Source organism: Protomyctophum parallelum (genome assembly GCF_964188405.1).
Source record: "Protomyctophum parallelum genome assembly, chromosome: 2".
Taxonomy (NCBI): domain Eukaryota; kingdom Metazoa; phylum Chordata; class Actinopteri; order Myctophiformes; family Myctophidae; genus Protomyctophum; species Protomyctophum parallelum.
In genome coordinates this window covers 8,976,479-9,002,214 of record NC_139699.1, presented here as the reverse complement: position 1 = coordinate 9,002,214, position 25,736 = coordinate 8,976,479, and the positions used below count along the sequence as shown (strand labels likewise).

Below are 25,736 nucleotides of genomic sequence, written 5' to 3'. Positions count from 1 at the left end.
CAATCAATCACTGACTCAGATTTAGTGCACTGCACTACAGTTTAATAGTAGCCTACATTAATAGGCGCGCTGCAGTGCACTGTAGCCAGCGGGGGGTGTATGTAAAGTGATACTTGAGTCCTGACAGCCGAGACTAGAGAGGGAGGAGTGGCTCACGACGTTTCCTAAAAACCACATTTCCCATTCGAGGTTAGTCGGCCCGCCGCCCTATGCTCGTCAAAAAAAGTTCAGGAACTCGGCAGCCTACTACTGGACAGTGAGTCAACTTTAATTAAATCTACAGTGGGACAGCTCCCGCCTCAGACAGTCACACATGACATGATCCGAACCCGCTCAACCCGGCCGGTAACTTAAATAGATGTTTGTTTATGTTTATATTAATAGACCAGGCTATGTTTTCCTATACAAACTCTTTTCTGATTTAACTCCACCTCGGCTGGGCTGCGGGACGCTGTAGTTTTGAGACATCTCGGGGTCGGTTTCGGTTTTGCCGAAGGAAGGAAGGTAGGCAGGCAGAGCAGAGCCTAGGAGGTCTTGGATGGAAACAGAGGGTCTACTGGCCGGGGACAACGAGACGGCAGACTACGGCTCCGGATCCTCGGAGCATGGCTGGGACCATGGAGGACAGACAACATCATCCCCAAGGACCAGACGTCTGTCCTACTCAGCCGCCCGAGACGCATGCTCTGTCGAAGGGGGTAAGTCAAGTCGTCAAGGTGAATTATTTTATAGGAGTCGAGAGAGAGGTTACTACGTCTCATACCGGTCCGGACAGGTAAAAAGGTATCTGCGTTTCTGCTGCCTGATAATATATCGCACTCTCCTAAAGCAAATATATATCGGGTCGGCCGGTGGGGATTATCACAGTTCAGAAATATATTGGGATCGATTGGTTGTTGTTGATAATGTAAATCCTTGAGCAGCCCCCTTCGATCCTTCCTGACTGTCTCTGACTAGTGTCTGTCTAGACTGACTGACTGACTGACTGTCTCACACACATGCTAATTCTTATTCACTATTGCAGTGTTAGCTGATGTTTGTCACTAGGCTATATTCTTTATTTAAAGCGTCACTTAGAGGCATGCCTCATGCCTCTAGCTTATTGACTCATTGGTGTAGGCTGGCCTTCAAACTCACAACTCCTTTACTGTTGTTGGGTGTGTGAAGTTGGCTATTTTCTATATTAATTCATAATAATTTGTGATAATCACACGTCTTGAAAACCCATGAGATTTTCTTATGATGGACACTGTTGCTTGTGACTGTGAGTATATAGCTCTGGTGACCAAAGTGAAAGTCTGCAGTCAGCTAGCCTGTGAGTATTTTATGTGTTGTGAATGGGAAGTATTGTGTTGCATTATCATGTACTTTGAAGTCTTGCGAAATTGGATGCTTTGTTGTTGGGTTTCGTAGAATCCCTAGATACCAATATGCCAATACAATTCCTTGTATGAACCTCATACTTGACAATGCATGCACAATGTTTTTGTTCCATGTAGGCTACTTGGCACAAGGCATCTGGGTTCTCTACAAAAGCCGAATTAACACTTTTAATCCAGTCTGCTCTTTGAAAAGGAATATTTGAAAAGTGAAACTGGGTATTTTCATTAAGAGGTGGGTTTACACCAGGGTTGTAACCCCCATGACTTCTGTAGCCCACACAGTACACATGCCATAATATTGACAATGAAGGAGGCATGAGGTCGCCATTATACCCAGTGCAGCACACTCAACCATCGTTTTTGATTCAACAGAGTACCGTCACTGTTGTTAAGTTATTACAGTCTACGCTTTTGTAGCAGTAGTTTTCGTGTTTAAACCAGCACAATTCACTTGGTTATTAGAGTCGTTTTTCAATCGGTAATTTACACCTACAGCCCCCAGTTGAAAGGAAACTTGGAGAGACTGTAGGCATATCTGATGCCAAACCGTTTCCAATCCATGCTGTGCCACTTAAGAGAAGACTATAAAGAAGATAGTTCCAAGAAGAAGTGCAAGTGCTGGAATACATAATATTAATCAAAACGCTCCAGATAATAGTTTTTAGCACCAGTGGATGGAGGAGATCCTCCTTACAACCATGTGCCCAGCCGTCCAGGTGCCCACATGTCCCTAGGTGCCCAGTCATCCAGGTGTCCAATCTTCCAGGTTCCCAGTTGTCCCTAGTGCTCAGTTGTCGTGTGTGTGTGTGTGTGTGTGTGTGTGTGTGTGTGTGTGTGTGTGTGTGTGTGTGTGTGTGTGTGTGCGTGTCATGATGCATTTTTTCATGTAGGCCTACTGTACGTCGTGCAACTGGTAGCCATCAGCAGCCTATGTCACAGGAAGAGCACTGAGCTATTTGTGTGCAAAATGTGGAGTTAGATGGAGGACTTGTGTGGTGTGTGACTACCTCCACAATATGGCCGCATACGGCACAGAGGTGAATTAGGTAGCAAGATGAGATCTGTATTTAGTGTATTAATACTAGACCACACTGCAGTGATACTTCACGTACAGACAGACGACCTGTGTTCCAATAAGTAATAGAAATGAGAAGTTGTAGATGATCATTTAGCACCTTTTCGAAATCACTGTGGGTTTGCTTTACTGTAAGGTCTAATGGTACAATAGAGTGACTATACCTCACACTATAGCACTTTGTTATAGTATGTTCTATACACAGAGCCAGACCATTTTTGGGGTCTTCAACCATTTTAGGTGTTGTATTGTCATTAGCGCCGACCACAAAATGACACATGCAGGAGTGAGACGTATATGATATGAGACATACTGTATACTCTCTGGAAAACAGGCCAGAGCTGACTCATCATGTCTGTAACTAAGTAACTGCTAGGAGGGAAAATCCATGGTCATTCAATAAATGGCAGTAACAAAAGCCATCAGAATCAGACGTCTGTGAAACACATACAGTAGTCATTCTATTCTATTTAGTGTTGTATATTTGTCTACCCCATTAGGATCAACACGTCTCTCTCTTTCTCTGCCTGGTGCTTCTTTTGCAGAACTCCGCCTTCTTACTGCATCCTGTCAGTTTATCTCTGGAATTGTAGTCGAGCTCTGTCAGCCTGCTTTTACAGGGACCGTTTCCACATCCAGGTCATCAGTCTGCTGAGCAGGCACTGAGCTCTGTCAGCCTGCTTTTACAGGGACAGTTTCCACATCCAGGTCATCAGTCTGCTGAGCAGGCACTGAGCACTGGCACCATGTCATTCTCACAGTAGTACATGCTTTCATCACACATGCCCGTGTGCTTATACTCCATTCTGACCTGAGATCAGATTCATACGAGTTTTCCACTGGACACACACTGGTCTGATTAACCCATTCTGACATTAGATCAGATTCTAAAAATGTCAGTCGTTCTTCGATAAAAACAAAAATAGCAGACCTACAAGCTCGTATCGCGCCACTCGGTGGCGCGATATGAGCTTGTAGATCTGCTATTTTTCAATAGCTAAAGCATAACATGATGCCAACACCAAAATGGTCAGAATGGGTCCATTCTCTGCTGTTGGGAATAAACTGCCTAACTCAAAAATGTTTATTTGTCAGATTTTCTTTCTCAGGTAAATGAAGAAAACCGTATATATTTTGAATCAAAGTTGGTGTTGTGATTTTATATTATTGTCAAGAGAGGGGGAGAGGTGGTGGAGTTAGCTGTTTTAGCATACAGTTTGAGGGTCCAGAACTCGGTAGAATCTGCACCTGGCTCGCTGATAACAAACTATCCTTACACCTGGGAAAAACTGAATCCATCCTCTTCGGATCAAATAGTAAACTCAGCAAGGCAGATGGCTTCTTGGTTAGAGTGGGTGACAATATTATCACACGAAAAGATGAAATTACCTACCTAGGTTCCATCCTGGAGGCCAATCTTTCCGGTGATAAAATGGCCACCAACGTAATCAAAAAAGTCAATCAAAGAACAAGATTCCTTTACAGGATCTCCTCACTGGTCAGCAAAAACACCTTGAAGACCTTAACAGGAGCCCTCGTACAAGGTTTCTTTGACTATGCATCCACCTCTTGGTACCACAGCACCTCAAAGGCCCTTAAAACAAGGCTCCAGACCTCTCAAAACAAACTGGTCAGGCTCCTACTTGGCCTCACCCCCCGAACCCACCTCACCCCTGCCCACTTTGACAGGCTGGGATGGCTTAGGGTCGACGACAGAGTACAGCATCTTGCAATGGGTCTGGTCCACAAGATTCGATACACCACCAAGATACCCATGTACCTGTCTAAATACTTCCTTAATGTAAACGAAGTCCACACCCACAACACCAGAGGGAGTGCAACAAACCATGTACAACCCAGATTCGGCACAAACAAGGGACTAAATTCTTTTCGCTCCTATGCCACCAAAATGTGGAACGCCCTACCAACAGTCATTAAGACATGTGAATCCCTTGACTCCTTCAAAACCGCTCTCAAAGGGCACCTACGGATGGCTGCAATTCGAAACTGGCCTCTGTAAAATCTGAATCCCCCCCACCCCCCCACCCCATTTTCCCTCACTGTATATAGTATCTTTTCCCTTTTTTGCTTCCCATATGATGAATTCCTGTTCTGTTCTTTACCTACAGAGAAATGTCTATTTGTATGTCTCTAAATGTTTGTATGTCTTTAAATGTTTTGATGAATTGAACAATGTGGACCCTGTTGTAAACAAGTGTAATGCTTAATTGGGTCGTCCACTCACAGTTGACAGTCTTTGTATTGAGTTTGTGCTTAAAATGTACTGTAAATTCTACAAACTGTTAATAAAGATTTCAATCAATCAAAAAATCCAGTGGAGTTAAGAGGTTTTGTCCGAAGCACTTTTTAATACTTTTCATTGGTTCAGTATTGTTTTAACCAACACACAGACAGTAAAGGGTGTTCAATAGCATTGATTTATGCTCCCGACAGCACCGATATTTATCTACTGTTATGTGCAAGACTGAGGTCTTTTATTTATGTCTAATACATATCACATCTAATACACATGGCAGCTCACTGTGACGCTTTGTGAGCTTGTAGATTGGCTATTTTCAATGCAACTAATGACACCATCAAGTCCTGGAGTCCTGGCAACTAACACTGTGCAAGCTGCAGCACGCCCCGACTGATGTCATCCTGCAGTTCCTGTTTCACTCTTGTCCATGACTGTGTCCTCAACTGATCCAGTTAATAACATCACATAGCAGCGTAATAATACAAGAACTAGAAAAAGTGCCCTTCTGGGCACAGGTCTCCACCAGGATAGGAATGTAGGACATTGCAGCTTGCCTTCATCTGGTGGTTGGATAAAAGGGCAACAAAAGTAAAAAATCTGAAAGACCGGTTTCGTTGAATGGCTCTAGAGAGACTGTGTACCAATTTGCGTGATGTTTGGACAAAATCTGTAGGTGTACTGTGCAAAAACTTGTTTTGCACAAAGCGGCCTCCTGGTGGCGCTATAACAGGCCGTTCTGGAAGGTTTGGGGCAGAGGTTCATCGTTGGCATCCAGGGAGTGTGTGTGCAAAATTTGGCATCGACCGGGTTAACGGTGGCCGAGATTAGCTGCTCACGGACACACACACACACACACACACACACACACGGACGGACGGACACACGGACGGAGTGCAAAACATACTCTCCCCCCATGCCTTCGGCCTGGTGGAGACAATAAGATAAAACAGATTTAAGAGAGGCCTAAGGGAGTAAAGTGCTAAACAAGAGATTAGGTCATAAACAATTATTAAACTAAGAAAGATTTAAAAACATTGCAGGTGTCAAGTGACAGATCTAAACATACATTACAATTATGAGAAGGCTTTCCTGAATAGATCTAGTCCATGGCAGGCGGGCGGGCGGGCGGACGGACGGACGGACGGACGGACGGACGGACTGTGCAAAATCTGCCAACCTTTTATCTCCATTTTCTAACTTTTGGTTAACTAATTGATCATACTACAGCATCACACAAAAGTATCCAAAGTTGTAGATCCACAAGCTCGTGCCGTGTTTTGAGCTTACATATGCCAACAGTTTTGGACATATGATGTTTCCATCCGATATACGGTATCGAGCTGTTTGTGTGGACTCTTGCTTTTTTATACGTTTTCACCAGTGACAGATATGCATGTGCACAACACTATCTGTTGAACTGTCTGACTCCTGAAGCTAAACATAGCCAACTACTTGCCCCCAGGTGTCCACAAATATTTATTCCACTCAGGTGCATAATGTATATTCTATTGTACACAATAGGCCTCATATATGTGTGTGAAGTCAAAATAGTCCCACACACAGCATACCGCGTCTCAGTCTCTGAGACAAGGGACTGAGAAGGTCTCTTTTGCCTCCCTTACTGAAACCCTATCTGATGGTCATGCTTCTGCTGTTCTTATCCATAGAAGATGAGGCCCTATACATCCAGCAAGCCGTGGTCTTCATCGAGGACGCCATACAGGTGAGATGATTCATGATATAAACAACTGCTAGATTTTTCCATTTTTGTGAGGTAAAAGTAATCACTTGTTGTTTTGTGTTTTATATAGTATCGGTCAATCAATCACCGTGTAGATGTCCGCTCACTCCGCCTCTATCGATGGTACTATTCAAGGTTATGCCAATGGTAAGTAAGCGCAGTGCGTGCTGTGTGCGTGCCCACCTGTGTGTGTGTGTGTGTGTGTGTGTGTGTGTGTGTGTGTGTGTGCGCGTGCTGCGTGCGTGTGTATGTGCGTGTGCATGCGTGTGTGTCTTTGTATGTGTATGCTGTGTTTACGCTGTGTAATTGCCCAACTTGCCCTTTGCGCAGCCTCGCTGAATTTGCTTGTCAGACTTTACAGATGACATTTCCGTTAACGCGCCGCAGAGTAGCCTACTCAATACTTCTGGGTTCAGTCTTGTTTTGTTAAATACTGTATTTTATATCTGCATGGGACTGAAGGTGAAAATTAGCCAACACTGGCTAACTCAGGCACATTTAGATTTGAATTCATGTTCATTAATGTGCATTGTCCCTAAATCCTTGTCCTTTAATTACCGTAAACACTGACAATCTTTGACAAGGATGGTCATATTGGATTATCAAATCTTGCAACTTGCATTGAATTCTTCTACCTCAAAACCTTAAAATAGACCTTTCAATTCCACCTGGAACAAGAGGTATTGTGATGTATTGCAGATAAACAGTATATAGAGGCTATATTGAAAATCTTCAAACTGTGAGGTTCATTGTGTTAGTCTCTAATAGAGAAAAAAAAAATCAGGTTTGGATACCAATTTTATCCAGTCACGACAGAGAACTCACACAGGATACATATTAAAAGTTTTCAATTCAAAGGAACTTTATTGCATATTAAAGTGATATTGGAAGTTATAACAAAGAGACGACAACATCTGGAAATGGAACTCTATCAAATGGAATCAGATAAACGGGTACTCTCTCCTGATTGGCTGACATTGGCAACTCACCTGAACACCATGTTTGCTGAAGAGCTGGAAAGACTTGGATTCCACCGTTACTGAACAAACAGTCAAATACTCTATACAGCAATATAGAGCTATTTAACCCATTCTGACCTGAGATCAGATTCACACGAGGTTTCCACTGGACACACACTGGTCTGATTAACCCATTCTGACCTGAGATCAGATTCTAAAAATGTCAGTCGTTCTTCGATTTCTTTCAAAAATAGCAGACCTACAAGCTCGTATCGCGCCACTCGGTGGCGCGATATGAGCTTGTAGATCTGCTATTTTTCAATAGCTAAAGCATAACATGATGCCAACACCAAAATGGGTGCCCGGTCAGAATGGGTTAACACTGTTATTTAATATACACTGTATATACAGCAATGATTGATAGGTACAGATAACTGTCAAACTGTGAAATACTTTGTGTGCTTCTTAGTTCCTGTAAATATAAAGGAATGACAATAAAACACCCTTGAACCGGGTTCATGTGTTTGGTCCGACGGAGCATTGGTCCGAACGACAACCTACCTCAAACCCTCACCCTAACCCTATAACCTCCCCCGGGGCAGCACACCCAAACCGAGCCCCAACCCTCTCCCGAGCCCCAACGCACCTCGGGACCAATGCTCCTTCGAACCAATGCTCCGTCAGACCATAGTATGCTTTCCCCCTTGAACCAACCTAATCTCCATCCATCATGAACGTGTTCCTCTCAGGGGCCTGGGGATGGCCATTGCAGTGGTGCTGTTGGTGGCCTTTGTCGAGCGCCCGTCCTCTCTCTCCTACTCCTCAGACCCCAGGATCCGCACCCCAGCGTGGGAGCCCCCCTGCGGCGTAACGGAGAGCATTGAGATCATCTGCCTCATCATCTTCTCCCTGGACCTAGCTGTCAAGGTTAGTGGTGTCATCATCTTCTCCCTGGACCTAGCTGTCAAGGTTAGTGGTGTCATCGCCATTCGGCCGTGCACAATTCTGCATCGATGCAGCAACGTGACATAATCGATAATTGAAGTCTAAATATAATTATATATAATATAATTATATTAAATATGTTGTTCATTATATCTGACTGCTCGTATTGACTGAATATTTGCCATGTTCTGCAGTAATATAGAAAAGTGTGATGCATCGAGATGCATCGTAGAATTAAATCGAATCGAATCGTTACCTGGTGAATCGTAATTGAATTGAATCATGAGGGCAGTGCCAATGCACACAGCCACTAACCATTATTCAGCTTAAGTTTTGTCTTTTGTACCTCGCCTCTGAATATAACCAGTATCATACATCATACATTATTCAAAACCACATCAACAGTATTTGTCGTCCATTTCCTTCGTTAACCTCGTGATCTGTGAATTGGTTTCATTTGACGTGCCCTATCCTCAGAGCTATCTGATTGGCTGGGAGGAGTTCAGGAAGAGCAAATGGCTGATCGGTTACTGTGTGGTCATCTCAGTCTCTGTCATTGATTGGACGTTGTCTGTCAGCATGGTCTGTGATGAGGTGAGGTCACATTTATTTCTTTATTTGTTTAGCAAATAATGGAATTTATATAGTGGTCTGGTTCATAATTACAAACATTTCCAATGAACGATTAAAGTAAAACCTCACTGTCGTGCTTTCCCCCCTCATAATCCCAGTGCATTATCCTTTAATCAGACCAGTGTGTGTGTCCAGTGGAAACCTCGTATGAATCTGATCTCAGGTCAGAATGGGTTAAATGGTAAATGATGCATTGATATAGTGCCTTTATCCAAGGCGCTTTTCATAGATTGTGCATTACATTCACCCATTCATGCACACATTCATACATCTATGACGGCGAAACCATGCAAGGCAGTGAAGGCACCAACCTGCTCATCGGGAGCAATTAGGGGTTCAGACAGAGTCTTGCTCAAGGGCACTTTGACTCTGGGGAAACCCGGGAACTGGGAACCTTGCGGTTCCCTTCAGCCACTCCTCTATAGATCACTCATATCCTCATTCCAATAGAGGGTATGCACGTGACATCATCATCAAACCTGGAAGTTATGTAGGAACGTCTACTGATTGGCAAAAATCGAATTTCTGGCCTTGACAGCCCATACATCCAAACAGAAAACTTGAATTTGATTGCATTAAACTATGATAAAGCACATTAAACTCACTTTGTCACTCAATTTGCCATTCACTTTATCCAAGTGCATACCGTCTATAGACTGTACATTGAATACTCATTGGCTATGGGGATCAGGAAGCACATCATATGGTATGGGGGCAGGTGTAAAGGGAGAACAGTGATTGTCTAGTAAGGTACTATTTATGAGAACTCTAAGAACAGTCTAAAACTAATTTTGTTCTACATTTCTGCACCAGAAACTGAGAGTACGGAGGCTCATTAGGCCATTTTTCCTCCTTCAAAACTCTTCACTGATGAAGAAGACACTGAAGTGTATCAAGAGGACCCTGCCTGAGATAGCAAGGTAACCAGCCCACTGCCAGGGATATTATTATTATTTTTCATGTAAATACCACCATCATTTACACCTTAACGCAAAATAGATGTTCACATGCCAAAGGATTTATATGTATTATTAGTTTCAATAGAATTTTGAAACTATGGCAACAAAACAAACCTTGTACTCTGGCTTTCATCAGTGATAAAATGTTACTCAGGATGGAATATTATTATTATTATTATTATTCATTACTGTCTCTCTCTGTCTCTCTCTCTCTCTCTCTCTCTCTCTCTCTCCCCAGTGTGATCCTACTGTTGGCGCTCCATCTCTGTTTGTTTACAATGATAGGCATGTTGTTGTTTGCTAAAACAGAGGTGAGGTTACGCCCTGATAAATACACAGTACACCTGAGAACCATGATAAATACACAGTACACCTGAGAACCATGATAAATACACAGTACACCTGAGAACCATGATAAATACACAGTACACCTGAGAACCATGATAAATACACAGTACACCTGAGAACCATGATAAATACACAGTACACCTGAGAACCATGATGAATACACAGTACACCTGAGAACCATGATAAATACACAGTACACCTGAGAACCATGATAAATACACAGTACACCTGAGAACCATGATAAATACACAGTACACCTGAGAACCATGATGAATACACAGTACACCTGAGAACCATGATAAATACACAGTACACCTGAGAACCATGATGAATACACAGTACACCTGAGAACCATGATAAATACACAGTACACCTGAGAACCATGATAAATACACAGTACACCTGAGAACCATGATAAATACACAGTACACCTGAGAACCATGATAAATACACAGTACACCTGAGAACCCTGATAAATACACAGTACACCTGAGAACCATGATAAATACACAGTTCACCTGAGAACCATGATAAATACACAGTACACCTGAGAACCATGATGAATACACAGTACACCTGAGAACCATGATAAATACACAGTACACCTGAGAACCATGATAAATACACAGTACACCTGAGAACCATGATAAATACACAGTACACCTGAGAACCATGATAAATACACAGTACACCTGAGAACCATGATAAATACACAGTACACCTGAGAACCATGATAAATACACAGTACACCTGAGAACCATGATAAATACACAGTACACCTGAGAACCATGATAAATACACAGTACACCTGAGAACCATGATAAATACACAGTACACCTGAGAACCATGATAAATACACAGTACACCTGAGAACCATGATAAATACACAGTACACCTGAGAACCATGATAAATACACAGTACACCTGAGAACCATGATAAATACACAGTACACCTGAGAACCATGATAAATACACAGTACACCTGAGAACCATGATAAATACACAGTACACCTGAGAACCATGATAAATACACAGTACACCTGAGAACCATGATAAATACACAGTACACCTGAGAACCATGATAAATACACAGTACACCTGAGAACCATGATAAATACACAGTACACCTGAGAACCATGATAAATACACAGTACACCTGAGAACCATGATAAATACACAGTACACCTGAGAACCATGATAAATACACAGTACACCTGAGAACCATGATAAATACACAGTACACCTGAGAACCATGATAAATACACAGTACACCTGAGAACCATGATAAATACACAGTACACCTGAGAACCATGATAAATAGTTTTGTGTTTTAGTCATATAATAGTCCTTTGAATAAAACCTCATTTAGTTTTTGTCATTTTGTAGTCATCTTTAATTACACACAAATGCACGCACGCACGCACGCACGCACGCAGAGTGCATCCCAGTGTTTCAAAGTTACACACTCCTCCTTTCTTTTCCATCCAGGACCCAAAGAAGAACGGGGAGTGGGAGCTGTATTTCAGGAACTTTTCTGTTTCCCTCACATCACTGCTTGTGCTGCTCACCACCGCCAACAACCCTGATGGTAATGCAACGGCATATCTTCTCTCTCAATAGAAGAGGAGGGAGACAAATTACAACCACCCTAATTGTATAAGTCATATTGTTCTATCATTCAGATTGGACAACATTTTTAATGTATTCGTAAAGAAAAGTTACATATTAAGGCTTTAAGACTTTGAGTGACCCTCTTTTAAATAATCTCCTTCTCCCTTCTTGTCATAGTGATGATTCCTGCCTACACCTTAAACAGAGCTTACTCCATTTTCTTCGTCATGTTCAGTGTATTCGGTAAGCCTTAATAACTTAACAGTGGATACACACAGCATGGAAAACGTACACTATCCTGAATATTTAAGCTATGAAATCCAGCTTTTCTACTCAGAGGTTGAGAAGACGTATTATCTTTCCTTCCAGGAACCTACTTCCTAATGAACTTACTCACAGCTATCATCTATAATCAATTCAGAGGATACCTTCTGGTGAGTCTTAAATATACTAATGAAAACCTAACTGAGAGGACTTCAGTTACAACCAATAAGATGGATACTTACGATTTATTGTTTGTAAAATACATGGTTACTATTACTAATCTACCTAGCACCCGGCATCTGTTTGTCAGACTCACTGCCTATCTATCTTACATTCTATCTTCTTGACTACCTGTCTGTCCATCTTCTACCTGTCTGTCCATCTTCTGCCTGTCTGTCTTTCTATCTGTGGTGCGGTCCAGATGTCAGTGCAGACGTCCATCATCAGGAGGCGGTTGGGAATCAGGGCTGCCTTTCAAGTCCTCAGCTGCCGGGGGGGCAGCCGCGCAGACGCGTACGTTCACACACGCACGCACACACGTATTTAAGGCTGTCACGATTACACATTAATTATTTTTATACTTATAGTACTTAAAAATAGCGGACAAAAAAACAGCGTCACTTTGTGACGCGTTGTAAGCTAAACACAAATAATTGTGATTAGAGGATATTATGTAATAATTCTGACAGGCCTGGTAGACATGTGTATTTGATCTTGACTGTGTGCTGTGTCTCCTTCCAGAGAGCGAGTGGATGTGCAAGCCGTGCTGCATGTGATGGCAATGGTGCAGATGAAGTCTTTCTACAGACAAGCCATCATCAAGGTCACTGTCACAACAACCACATGAAAACACAATATAGCTTTAACACAATAATGTCTTCTTTTTGTTATGGAGACGTGTGTCCCTTTAGGCATGTGGGTCTCTTATGCGATTGTGTTATATATCATGACTGTCGGGTGGAAAGCTTTTACAGTATGTCCAAAACCACTCCTTTTCAGGAAATGTAAAAGATGAACCTGTGCAGACTGCAGACATACGTTGTTCATTTGTTCTCATGTTTTTGTTGCTTAGGCTTGTTTGTCTTGACCGCAATGTTATTATGTATACATAATATGTATACATACATACCATATGAGCATACTGTATGTATTACATAATGCTCATATGGTTCATTGTTTACCTGGTATCATTTTGTTGCAATGTACGTTTTTTTTTTTTTTTTTACTTTATTGACTGGTGCAATAGCTTCTTGGTTTACCTGTGATCCTTGTTTACTGAGGCACTACACTGTCTCTCTGCATTTGATGTACAATATGTGTCTTGCTTATTGTAAGTCACTCTGGATAAGAGCGTCTGCTAAATGCCTAAACTGTAAATGGCTCGTGGTCAGGAGGTGCACAGTCTGCACACCGTTTTTTATGCTCCCAACATAATTTATTACCAAAGCTGTAAAAGTATACCGATTACCGAGTGAGTATACCTGAGTATACCTGAGGCCACAGAGGCCCAAACGTTGTGTGTTTTCTTGACTGCTTTGGTAATGAATTCAAAACGGTTCTCTAAATTGTAAAAGGCATCACTCACAGTGCTTTGTGCCTGGCTCAGGGCCGTGCAGAGAATGTTAGAGAGGCAGGGCCTGAAATCTCGTAAAAGTGCACTTTTGAAAAAAAAAAATGAAAATAGCAGATCTACAAGCTCACAACGTTTCACAGCGCAACACGTTGAGGGCTTGTAGATCAGCTATTTTCGGCGCTGCAAGTAACCCAGCACTCTTTATCTACTGGAGATGTGGTGTACGACATGGATTTAGAAATACATTTGTTCAGCGTAAAATGGTGCGTTCAAAGTTCAGGAGACTTCGGAAAAAAGCTATTCTCCTGAATGCTGCCTTCCGGTATAGCATGGAAAGGAGTGGCATTTGCATTTCTTCCACCATGTGTAGCAATGACGTAGAGTCTGTGGGGGCCACGGGGCCACAGCCCCCATGAAGATTCCCAGGGCCCCTTTAGGCCCCCATGATGATTTTCGTGGACATTTTACATTTACATTACATATTTTCTGGGAATTCCGAACATTTTGGACCTCTCCGCCGGCAATCTGAGAATCCCATCATCAAATATTCGGGAAAACAGCGCCTCCCCTGTTGTTCCTCAGGCAACAGTCTGTCTTGAGAGACACCAGCCGTCCAAGAGGTGTGTTAAAAAGTGCTAATCGGGTTTCTTTTGTAGTTGTTCTTGAGGCGTGACATAATAACACTGATCAAGAATTCACCAAAGAGACCTAACCCTACACAGACTAGTGAGACTCGAGAAAAGACCCATATCGTCCAAAATAGCCTTGAGGATTGATCAAACTCTTCGGCTCTGATGTGTAGTAAATGCTGCATTCGTGGTCTGGAGAGGGCAGTTGTTTTACAGGGTAAAAGCGCAGGGCCTGAAGCCCCCTTTGATGTCTATGTGTGCACGTCCCTCCCTCCCTGGCCTGGCTGATTGTTCACCTCTTCCTTCCAGGAGGCGCAGAATCACTCAGACGTTGGTTATATGCAGCGGGAGGACTTCAGGAAGTTGTTCGACGAGCTGGACAAGGACCGCATTAAAGAGGTAAACTTATATAATCACATATCTCACATAATCGTCATGATCATTTCTATGTCGAAAAATGATCATATACTGTAATGTTCAATCATTTTCCAAAAATAGTGGAAATAGACTATTTCATAATCGTGACAGACAGCCCTATCAAGTGGTGGTGTGGATGAACTTATAGCGTGTGTGTGTGTGTGTGTGTGTGTGTGTGTGTGTGTCCATTCACAATAGCATCCTCCCCTACCTCAGTATGGGTCTCCAGTCTTGCAGAAACTTCAGGTGATCTTCAGTCATTACTATGTGACTCTCGTGGGCAACGCCATGGCACTGATCAATGTCATTTGCATATGTGTAAGTCTGCAATGTAGCACACACACACACACACACACACACACACACACACACACACACACACGCAGGAATATATACCTACAGATTATAGACTTACACACCATACAAAATGACACTCAACTATCGAACATTGTGTTTTCTCTGTGTGTGTGTGTGTGTGTGTGTGTGTGTGTGTGTGTGTGTGTGTGTGTGTGTGTGTGTGTGTGTGTGTGTGTGTGTGTGTGTGTGTGTGTGTGTGTGCGCGTGCGTGCGCGTGCGCGTGCATGCTTGCGTGTGCATTTCAGACTATACTGGTGATGAACACAGAGAAGTCCATCGCAGAGAGAAAAGATTACTACATGGAGGTAGGCAGCTATCTCTCTTTTTTTTGTTGGAGGGGCGGTCATTTCTGCCTTTTATTGGATAGTGCACAGTATGGTGACAGGAATTGGGGGGAGAGAGATGGGGAGCGACACCCAGCACAGGTTGTTGGAATCGGGGGTTGAACCCGCGCCTAGCCGGACCAGCAGCTCAGGCGTCCGGACCACCAGGCCGGCCCGCCACAGAAGCTATCTCTTCTATTCAAATGGTTTAGGTACAGTCACTTTACAGAGTTCAAGTTAAATAACAGTATGTGAAAATAGCAGATCTACAAGCTCAAAAAGCGCTGCAGCGTGATGCGTTGTAAGCTTGTAGATCGCCTAAGAGATTTCAGTTCAAAAAGAAAAAAGGGGAGGAGGCCAAGTACGAACCCCTGGGGGTTAAAGTGGTTAAAACCAGTCTAACCATTTGAGCAACATTGCTGAAATTACCTCCATGATTCAACAAAAACGGTATGATTTATTTTATTTTGCTCATTTCCTTTATACAGTTTACTCTTTGAACATGTTAATTAAATCACACGTTAACCGAGGATAACCCTTATTAACCCTCGCTCAGGTGATCAACTGTTGCTTCATCTTCTGCTATTTGTTGGAGATGTCCTTGAAGATCTTTGCCTTCGGCTGGAAGGGATACGTGTCCTACAGGAACAACATCTTCGATGGCCTCCTCACCATCCTGCTTCTGGTAACACTACCACTACATTCACACCATTCTAGAGGATGAGGGACAAATGACTATTACATCCTCCAAACACATCTTGTTTTCATGTAGAGGAGCTTAAACCCATTCTGAACGGGCACCCATTTTGGTGTCAGCATCATGTTATGCTTTAGCTATTGAAAAATAGCAGATCTACAAGCTCATATCGCGCCACCGAGTGGCGCGATACGAGCTTGTAGGTCTTCAATTTTTTTTTAATTGAAGAACGACTGACATAGAAACATAGCTTTTTCAGAAAACTGTCAGGATGGAGAAGACATTTTTAGAATCTGATCTCAGGTCAGAATGGGTTAACATGTCCACCAGTTCACAGTGTTCTCACAGTGTTCATTTAACTTAATCCAAAGGGACTGTAAAAGTATTTACTGTGTCTTACTCTTTACTGTCTGTCATCAGTCAACAGTGTGCTTGACTTTTATTCACTGTAAACATAAAATGGTAAATGGTAAATGGTGCATTTATATAGCGCCTTTATCCAAGGCGCTTTACAGAGATTGTGCATTACATTCACCCATTCATACACCGATGGCAGCGGAAACCATGCAAGGCACCAACTAGCACATCGGGAGCAATTAGGGGTTCAGTGTCTTGCTCAAGGACACTTCGACAGTGACTCTGGGGGAGCCCGGGTTTGAACTGGCAACCTTACGGTTACCATCCAGGCACTCTACCCCTGAGCCACCGCCTCCCATCTGCTCTGGATCATATTGTGGGAACAGCCCCTCATTTCTGAGGCCAAATAACAAATTACATCATATTTATAGTTATATCTTGCATATATACGTTATTTGTTGAAGTAATCTTAATCACTCTGGCATACAGATTCATATTTATTACTCTCCTTCCATTTTCTCCCCCTAGACTTTCCAGATCATAATTCTGGCCACCTACAGGCTTCCATTTTCTGAATGGTAGGTTTAAATATCCTTCAGTTTATTATGCGTTTTATTTTATTTTATGCTATTTTGTAGCCTTCTTTGGAAAACTTCTACAGATTATTATTATTTGTTGTGCTTGCAAAGTGACACTAATCTGTATTATGAACTGTATGTCACTCTGTCTGCAAATGTGTCCACCAGAGGGTACTAATGGCAAACAAAGAAATGGCAAAACAAAATGGTACCAGCAGATACCCAAGTAGGCAACTATGTAGCCTATATATTTTACAGATAGAGCTATAGACAGAGCTTTTGGTTTTGTCACAGTATGTTTTAGTTGTTTTACCATTAAGTATGAAGAATAATGTTTATGCAAATGAAATAACCAACAGCTGTGGCATTTCATTAATAAAAAGCAAGGAAACATGTTAGTGAGGAAGTTATTCCTCCCCTCCTAGTCTGACATGGTCAGATTTTACATCAACAATTCCAGCGACTGGAGTGTCTGAATCACAAGTCAGCATGTCCGGCTTTTGTCAGAGAACATCTCAGGTTGGCTGTGTTCTAACTGACGGATGTCTGTGGTTGGTCAGTGGTTAGTAGTCTAAGGCAGGCTCAAATTGGGGTCAGGGGACCCATAAGTAGGTTACTTGAAATTAGGGGGGGGAACTGTGGAATATTTTAGAAACATTTTTACAACGTGAGTGGTTATTGTATTTGTAGGCTCTGTCTAATTTGGAAGGGTACATCACCGTGGCACATATAAAGATAAGCTAGGACAATAATCGTTTTTGTCAAGTAAGCTAACAAGACAAGTATGCTACTGTACTGTGTATTCAATAAGATGGCAAACACATCACATAAGAGCACAGGGCAACATATTGCATAATAACTGCATAATGCATAATGTTAATACAATTTTCAATCAACAGGAATCCAGAAGAATCTGCTAGTCACGTGTCCCTGTGGGAGATGGTTCGTCTGGTCAATATGCTCATTGTCTTCCGCTTCCTACGTATCATCCCAGATATCAAGGTATTATTATGACATGGTCTATGCCTTATGATGATGGAACACCCATCACAATGCACCTGGTTAGTGTAGCTATGAAGTGCTACTTACATGGTTAGTTACTGTGGATGCTCCTAAATATGTGTCAGTAGTGGAGGGAGGTGTTTCCACACTACTGTGTTCAATAAAAAAATAGTTATCCTATAGTCCTTTTTTTTTTTTTTTGTTAAAATAAAGAAAAAGGGGGTTTCCCCCACCCTCCCACCCCACAGGTTGAACAGCAAAACAGATACAGGGTAAAAAATAATCATAATAGTAATAATAGTAATAATAATAATAATAATAATAATAATAGTAAATAAGGCGAGACAGATATTTTACAATTGGATAAATCAAATTAAAAAGGAGAAAATAACAGTTATCAGGGACGTTGGCATGATTTAAGTTTTTCTAGTGCTGTGGATAAGACGTCAAGTGTGTTTTCTTGTGCCCCATTGGATCGAGCTATAGAGAGTTCCAGAGAGATCATGTCCATTAATGAGAGGATCCATTGTGAGATCTCAAGTTTATGGGGAGGTTTCCATCTTAGGACGAGCAGTTTTTTTGCAGCTGTCAGTCCTAAGAGCAGGAGTCTTCTACGTGGCATTGTCAATGTCAACCCAATCGCTGAATCATCATTCAACAGGAAAATATTAGGCAAGAGGGGAATTCTAGTTCCCATGACCTCAGATAGTACTTCTGAAACTCTAGACCAAAAGCTATTGACATCTGGACACTCCCACATCATGTGCATATACGTCCCCAGTTTGTTATTGTTGCATAGGGTGCAAATGGGTGTCGTACAGAGCTGGAGTTGGAACCGTTTTCTTGGAGTCAAATAGAATCTTTGAATACATTTGAAATTCAACATTTGATAGTTATAATTTCGTGATGAGAGGGAAATATTTTCCCAAGTTCTTTTCCAATTGGTCGGCCGCTGCCAACTCTTTAAATCGACGTTCCAGACTGTAGAGACACCCATTGGCGGACATGTAGATTCTCTTAACTTCTTATACAAATAAGATACAAAGCCTATATCCCAATTTTCTTATAGTTTTTCTTACGGACGTCAAAAACCAGATTGCCAATGTGTGTATTTATTCCATGACATGTTGTGTCGTTTTTGTGTATTTACTGATGATCATTATCATGTTAAAGCCAGCTGTACCATCATGCCTTCTCGCTTAGAGCAGATAGCTCAAGTCGCCACGTACTAGTGCATCATTGGTAAACAAATAAACATACATTCATGCTGTTTTTTTGCCTTGTGGTGGTGGCTTGTTTCCTTCTCCAGCTCATGGCTCTAGTTGCGAGCACCCTGTTAGACTTGGTGAAAAACCTCCGCGCCTTTGCAGGAATACTGGTGGTGAGTACATTATTCGTAAACAATAACATATATACACCATTTGAAGCAAATGAACCACAAGCTTTATTTTGGTCATGTCATGGTGGTGAACATTAGGTTAAAATAGCAGATATACAAGCGCACAAGTCACAACGCAACGCATTTTGAACTTGTAGATAGGCTATATTGTCAATGTCACTTGTATTTGAATTAGTTGATTCAAATACATATGACTATGTTGTTTTTACAGTCTGTACACGTAATAAGAAAGCTATTCTCCTACTATTCTCTCATACTGCAGGTGGTCTACTATGCGTATGCAGTTTTTGGAATATGGCTTTTTGAGGGAGCCATCAAACCCCCACCAATGAGGTATACTAATATACTGAACATAGCATTGATTACTGCAGTACATTGATCCTTCTCTTTTCTCCTCTCCTCTCCTCTCCTCTCCTCTCCTCTCCTCTCCTCTCCTCTCCTCTCCTCTCCTCTCCTCTCCTCTCCTCTCCTCTCCTCTCCTCTCCTCTCCTCTCCTCTCCTCTCCTCTCCTCTCCTCTCCTCTCCTCTCCTCTCCTCTCCTCTCCTCTCCTCTCCTCTCCTCTCCTCTCCTCTCCTCTCCTCTCCTCTCGTTTCAGAGTGACCAGATCAGTGAGTTTTTATTTCTGAATATGCCTATAGAAACATTTGTTCATTTCTAGTGCATATGGAGAAATAAAAACTCACAGATCTTGTGAGTGCGATCCTTCACTTTCCAAATACATGATTATAGTAGTATACATACATACTATTAGTGAAAGAGGTACAGAATGCATTGGGAAGTGGTATGTCAGATTTTCACGACTCTCCTCCAGAAGCATAGCGACCAGGCCCAGTCAATTCAATGCAGATAGAAAAAACTCAACATTTACATTGGCAGCCCCCGGGCTCACCCCTGTACTAGGGAACGGCAAGTCGCCTTTGTTTTCAACAAAAAACCGGCAAAACCGGTTTCAGGGAAATAGACCTGTCGGCTGGTGTATGTTTAACTTTGTCTTGTCTTGTCAACCTGTAAAACCTGTGTTTCAGAGTATGTGTTTTTGTGTTTCACTAGTGTAATGGAGGCCTCTAACTACAGCACGGAGTGTGGGACTTATGAACAATTGGGCTACTGGCCCAACAACTTTGATGACTTTGCCGTGAGTGACTGAACAAATGAACCCTTCATTTAGCTATTTTTTGTATCTGTTTGTTTTTGTTGGGCTCTCAATGCCCTGTCATGTGCATGTACATTTTCGTCTACTACCTTTTTTCACAGATGAAAACGAAATAAAAACTAAACTATTATGACAAAGACTAAATTAGCAAATAAGCACTAGATAAAATGTTATGGAGGGACTAGTGGAGAAGAGATCCAGTAGAACTAAAGGCATTGTACTGTATGTTTGGTTGCACTCAGGTGTTACACTCTTAAAATAGCAGATCAGCTATTTTCAGCATGCAACCAGTAAAATCAGAAATAACTGTATATTTAGTTGACCTAAAATCTTATGATATTTAGTCGACTGAAACTATACTGAAACTAAAACATTCCAGGTGAATAAAATATAAATTTTGATTCAAAAGACTATGACTAAAACTAAATCAGACTTTGCTGTCAAAATGAACACTGGTCTTCTCATCTGTGTCTCCAGGCAGCCATCATTCTGCTCTACGACGTCATGGTGGTCAACAACTGGCAGGCCTTCTTGGAAGCCTACAGCAGATACACCTCAGAGTAAGCCTACAGCATACAGATACACCTCAGAGTAAGATAGATACACCTCAGAGTAAGCCTACAGCATACAGATACACCTCAGAGTAAGATAGATACACCTCAGAGTAAGCCTACAGCAGATACACCTCAGAGTAAGCCTACAGCATACAGATACACCTCAGAGTAAGATAGATACACCTCAGAGTAAGCCTACAGCATACAGATACACCTCAGAGTAAGATAGATACACCTCAGAGTAAGCCTACAGCAGATACACCTCAGAGTAAGCCTACAGCATACAGATACACCTCAGAGTAAGATAGATACACCTCAGAGTAAGCCTACAGCAGATACACCTCAGAGTAAGCCTACAGCATACAGATACACCTCAGAGTAAGATAGATACACCTCAGAGTAAGCCTACAGCAGATACACCTCAGAGTAAGCCTACAGCATACAGATACACCTCAGAGTAAGATAGATACACCTCAGAGTAAGCCTACAGCAGATACACCTCAGAGTAAGGGCCCATCCATTCACACTCCTGTTTATAGTCCTCCTGGTTCGGGAATGGTCCCCGACCCGACTCTAGTTAGGCTCTATAAAAGTCAATAAACACACCCTCACGGCTAGTGCCGAAGTCGCTTGTTGTAAATATTGGAGGTCCTTGACATGAATATGTTTTGTGGCCGGTAAATGAGCTTCGCTCCGCGCATACATAATTATCTAATTATTGAGGCAGCGGTGGCGGAACGGTTTGCGGAGCGGTCTTGATACCGGAAGGTCGCCAGTTCGAATCCCCGGACTGAAGTGCCCTTGAGCAAGGCATTGAACCCCTACCATGAAATGTTCTATGAGCAGGGTGTGGCTGTAAACAAGCATCTCGAGCTTAGTCCACTTCCCTGGGTAAACAAAGAACTTTGCTTATCTGACTGACCCTCGCTGGTGCGGTGCGTCCTCCTTGTGTGGGTGTGTACAAACGCACCTTTTTAAGAACTCATTAAGAACACGATGCGTTGTGGGAAACGGAGGTATCTTGTGTTTTTGTTTCTTATGTGAACGTGTTGTTTATTTGTGTGGCCTAGTAATAGGTTTGTAATTATTTTAGACAGTATTTATTTTATTGTTGAGAACGAGTGTGAGGAGGAGAGCAGCAGGTCTGACAACACACCCTGCAGCCAGATTGCACGGCCAGCAGAGCAGAGACAGCTACTGCACGCTCTGCAGAGCTCACCTCCCGGCCACAAGCATTTGGAAGTTGGCTTGTGTCTCTTCCAAACTACCGGTGTTTCCTTGGCTTCACGGCCGACAACAATCTTTTACTGCTTTTTATGGCGTTTTTATTATTTTATTGCTGTGATGAAGCACTTTGTGGCACACTACACTACACTATCACAGTGTTGTGCATTTCAGTATATTGTTGATGGACACCATAGTTTATAGAAACGACAATCCATACAATCAACACCTACAGACAACCCTTTCTCAATGTTCCTACAATTCCCAGGATGCATCTTTGCAGGCAAGCATTGGCCTTGCATGCTCATATGGACTATGCCCCCTATTGTATCAACCTGATTAATCTTTTCTGAAGTCCAGCTCACTATTTTTGAGGGGCTCTAGCCCGTTTTACGTTACATCACCTAATCAACATGAGTTAGACTTTAATATATTAGCGCCCCTCACTTCACACGGGTGTGATTTTTGCTTTAAACACAGGAAACAAGGACAACTGTTCATAAACATAAAGAAGACTGCTCAATTTCATGGCTACAACAAATACATTTGGAGATAATGTGGGGACAGAAGTATTTGTTGCGACCGAGGGTCGCAGTTAACGTGCATTTCCCGTCAGTGTGTTGGTTGGTCGGGCACGTGACATCACATGACATCATCAGGGATGGAGCATGTTACATCATCAGGGATGGCATGGAGATCCCTGATGTGATCAATATTGGCCAGCAACTCTACATCTGACCTCAAACCTTTAGATCTCCATATATGGAGCTGATCTGTTCTGACATGCCATATGTTGATCCTTCCCCATCCATCCTTCCTATGCGATGTCTCTCTTTTTATTTCCATGCAATTTTGAACAATAGCCACGTAAGATAAGATACATATCCATTGGCCAAACAAATGGTTCACTGCAGCTCAGTGTCAGTGTCAGTGTCTATGAACTCTGCGTTTAAAGACTTGAAGACCATTGTCTGATGATGGAGTCAACTACATGCTCTGGTAGGTCATGCTCATGCTCCCGGACAGCAGTGTGTAGAAAAGTTCTGTCCAATGTGCGTGTTTTGGAGCCTGGGAGTCGAGAGCATGTTCTGGTGTGACTGCATCGGTTGCATCGGTTCTGAATCGCTGCCTAATGTTGAGGGTGGCAGCGAGCGGCACCAGCCAGCAAACTGAGACTCAACCAGCATTCATTGCTGCCCTCATGTTGTGCCCTTGTGCAATGAGGATCAGGAAAGTGGTTGATAATTCATATTCAGGTGTTGTTTCTGCTGAGGATTATGACGATCTGTATCTGCTCTCTTCCCTCGTCCAGGTGGTCCAAGGTGTACTTTGTGTGCTGGTGGCTCACCTCTTCAGTCATGTGGGTCAACTTGTTTGTGGCGCTCATCTTAGAGGTACAGTAGGCTCCTCCTATACACTAATAGCAGATGCTTGCACAAATAATAATTATTGTTCCTTTTTCTTCAATGCTCATGGGATAGATCGATCACATTCTCACTCTAACAGTGTATACATTAATTGATGTCAGTTACTGTATGAACATTAATCTGACTTGGCTCCGAGTCCAAAGATAATTCATTTTATCACAATAGTAAAAATGCCAGAGGACCACAAGGATGGACGGACGGACGGACTGACGGACAGACAGACAGACTAGAGTCACTAGACAATACTATGTACATCTTCATGCACTGTACCTATAATAAATCCTCTGCCTTGTTTTCCTAATAGAGTTTTATTTATAAGTGGGACCGCAGTCACAGCTGTTCTATCACAGATGTGGAGAAGACAAGATTTGACACTTCCGTCCAGCACATATTTAAGTACGTTGATATTTTCTCACTGCTTGTTCCTGTCCAATCTCTACTACTATTGTAGACAGAATACTTTTAGTGCTATTATTACTATTATTAGTACTCTTATGTTTTTTCCAATTCAATGTTGTGAAATGGTGATTCTGAATGGGGTGCTTTGGATAGCAGTCCTTCAAAATGAGGGGTTAATAAACAAAGAAGTGGATAAACACATCCTAATTACTACTCATTACTACTAATATTTAGCTTGTTCTTTGGTTGTTTTCTCTACAGAGAGAAGATTCAAGAGCCAACAGAAGAGGAACTACTTAGTCAACTCCACCAACACCCACACTTACACTTGCATTGGTGACACACGCACGCACGCACGCACGCACGCACGCACGCACACACACACACACACACACACACACACACACACACACACACACACACACACACACACACACACTCCAATGCCCTGTCAAATGTCTATGTCTTTTTAACTTAATGCACTGTCATTTTTATGATTGTTATTACACGTTTTAACGTCGGTAAGTAGTCAATTTTATTTTCAATGGAATTGTGGACAATGCATATCCATGAATACAATTGATTTCTTTGTTAACGAATGTTTGAAGGGACTGTACACTGTAAGATAAGAATTGTGGTGTTAGTTTACCAGGATTCAAAGGTTTGTACTCGTTCATTTTCGTAGTCAATGTATATGTCACAGTACGGTTGGAAAACCTTTCAGACTGAAAAAGGTGCACTCCATTTCACCGTCGGGGGCGCACCGCCTGAAGGTTTCATAAGACATGTGAGGCACCGTCAAGCGAGCGTGAGTGACCGCGTACGAATTACCTGACAAAGAGCCTGTGAGGGCAGTAATGAAGACTCAATTTATTGGGAGCAGTTACAGAATTGTGATTCTTTTGAACTACATGGACTAACTGAATTCTGCCTTTTCCTTTAAATGGTTATACCATAGTGCACTAATATAAGGCACAGACAAACGCCTTGTTTTCTGGGTGCACAAAACTGCACATAGTATGTATTGGTCAAGGAGTTTGTTTTGTTTGTCATTGTACAGTAGCTACAGTATGCATTGTATTCTTCAAAGTAAAATGTTACTTTATTCTAAAAGATGCAACTGGAGTCTTGTCAGTGATTAAACAAAACAGTGGATTTTTTTATATTGAAATGTAAATTCTACAGAAGTGGACAAGGGCTTCATGTAAAAATGTAAATTACATGATTTAATCTTGTAATTCTTACCTCCTCTCAGAAATTGAATTAATATAAGACTTATTTTGTCAGATATGTCCCGAATCCCTTTCTGTACAATTTGCAGTAACTGTGGTGTTTTATAGCAATAAATGGTACAGTTACATATGTTACAGTGTCTTAGTTAACATAAGACAATGATTATAATGTGGATAATATTTTAAACTCCTTGCTGTTGTTTAAAAGAAAACCCACAAAACGAGTGTAAATAAATG

The 25,736-nt window shown here is 42.1% G+C and overlaps 1 protein-coding gene across 1 annotated transcript; it reads left to right on the top strand.

Annotated features, from left to right (window-relative positions):
* The first annotated feature begins 201 nt into the window (after positions 1–201).
* Positions 202–25,736, top strand: tpcn2 (two pore segment channel 2). The gene is made up of 26 exons (XM_083794491.1): positions 202–698; positions 6,385–6,440; positions 6,529–6,605; positions 8,167–8,344; positions 8,840–8,956; positions 9,809–9,915; positions 10,193–10,265; positions 11,791–11,890; positions 12,091–12,156; positions 12,283–12,347; positions 12,599–12,690; positions 12,919–13,000; positions 14,689–14,778; positions 14,995–15,114; positions 15,399–15,458; positions 16,033–16,161; positions 17,059–17,108; positions 18,008–18,110; positions 19,420–19,491; positions 19,772–19,842; positions 20,561–20,645; positions 21,141–21,223; positions 23,754–23,835; positions 24,173–24,264; positions 24,529–25,075; positions 25,110–25,736. Exons 1-25 carry the CDS (start codon positions 539–541, stop codon positions 24,605–24,607), a joined length of 2,289 nt encoding a protein of 762 aa, XP_083650617.1. The 5' UTR covers positions 202–538; the 3' UTR covers positions 24,608–25,075; positions 25,110–25,736.

Excerpts from the sequence above, each read along its gene's own strand:
- tpcn2 (XM_083794491.1), top strand. The coding sequence starts at position 539 with ATGGAAACAGAGGGTCTACTGGCCGGGGACAACGAGACGGCAGACTAC. Across the intron at positions 10,266-11,790 it reads TGTTGTTTGCTAAAACAGAG|GACCCAAAGAAGAACGGGGA; the intron begins GTGAGGTTACGC and ends TTTTCCATCCAG. Across the intron at positions 20,646-21,140 it reads ACAACTTTGATGACTTTGCC|GCAGCCATCATTCTGCTCTA; the intron begins GTGAGTGACTGA and ends CTGTGTCTCCAG.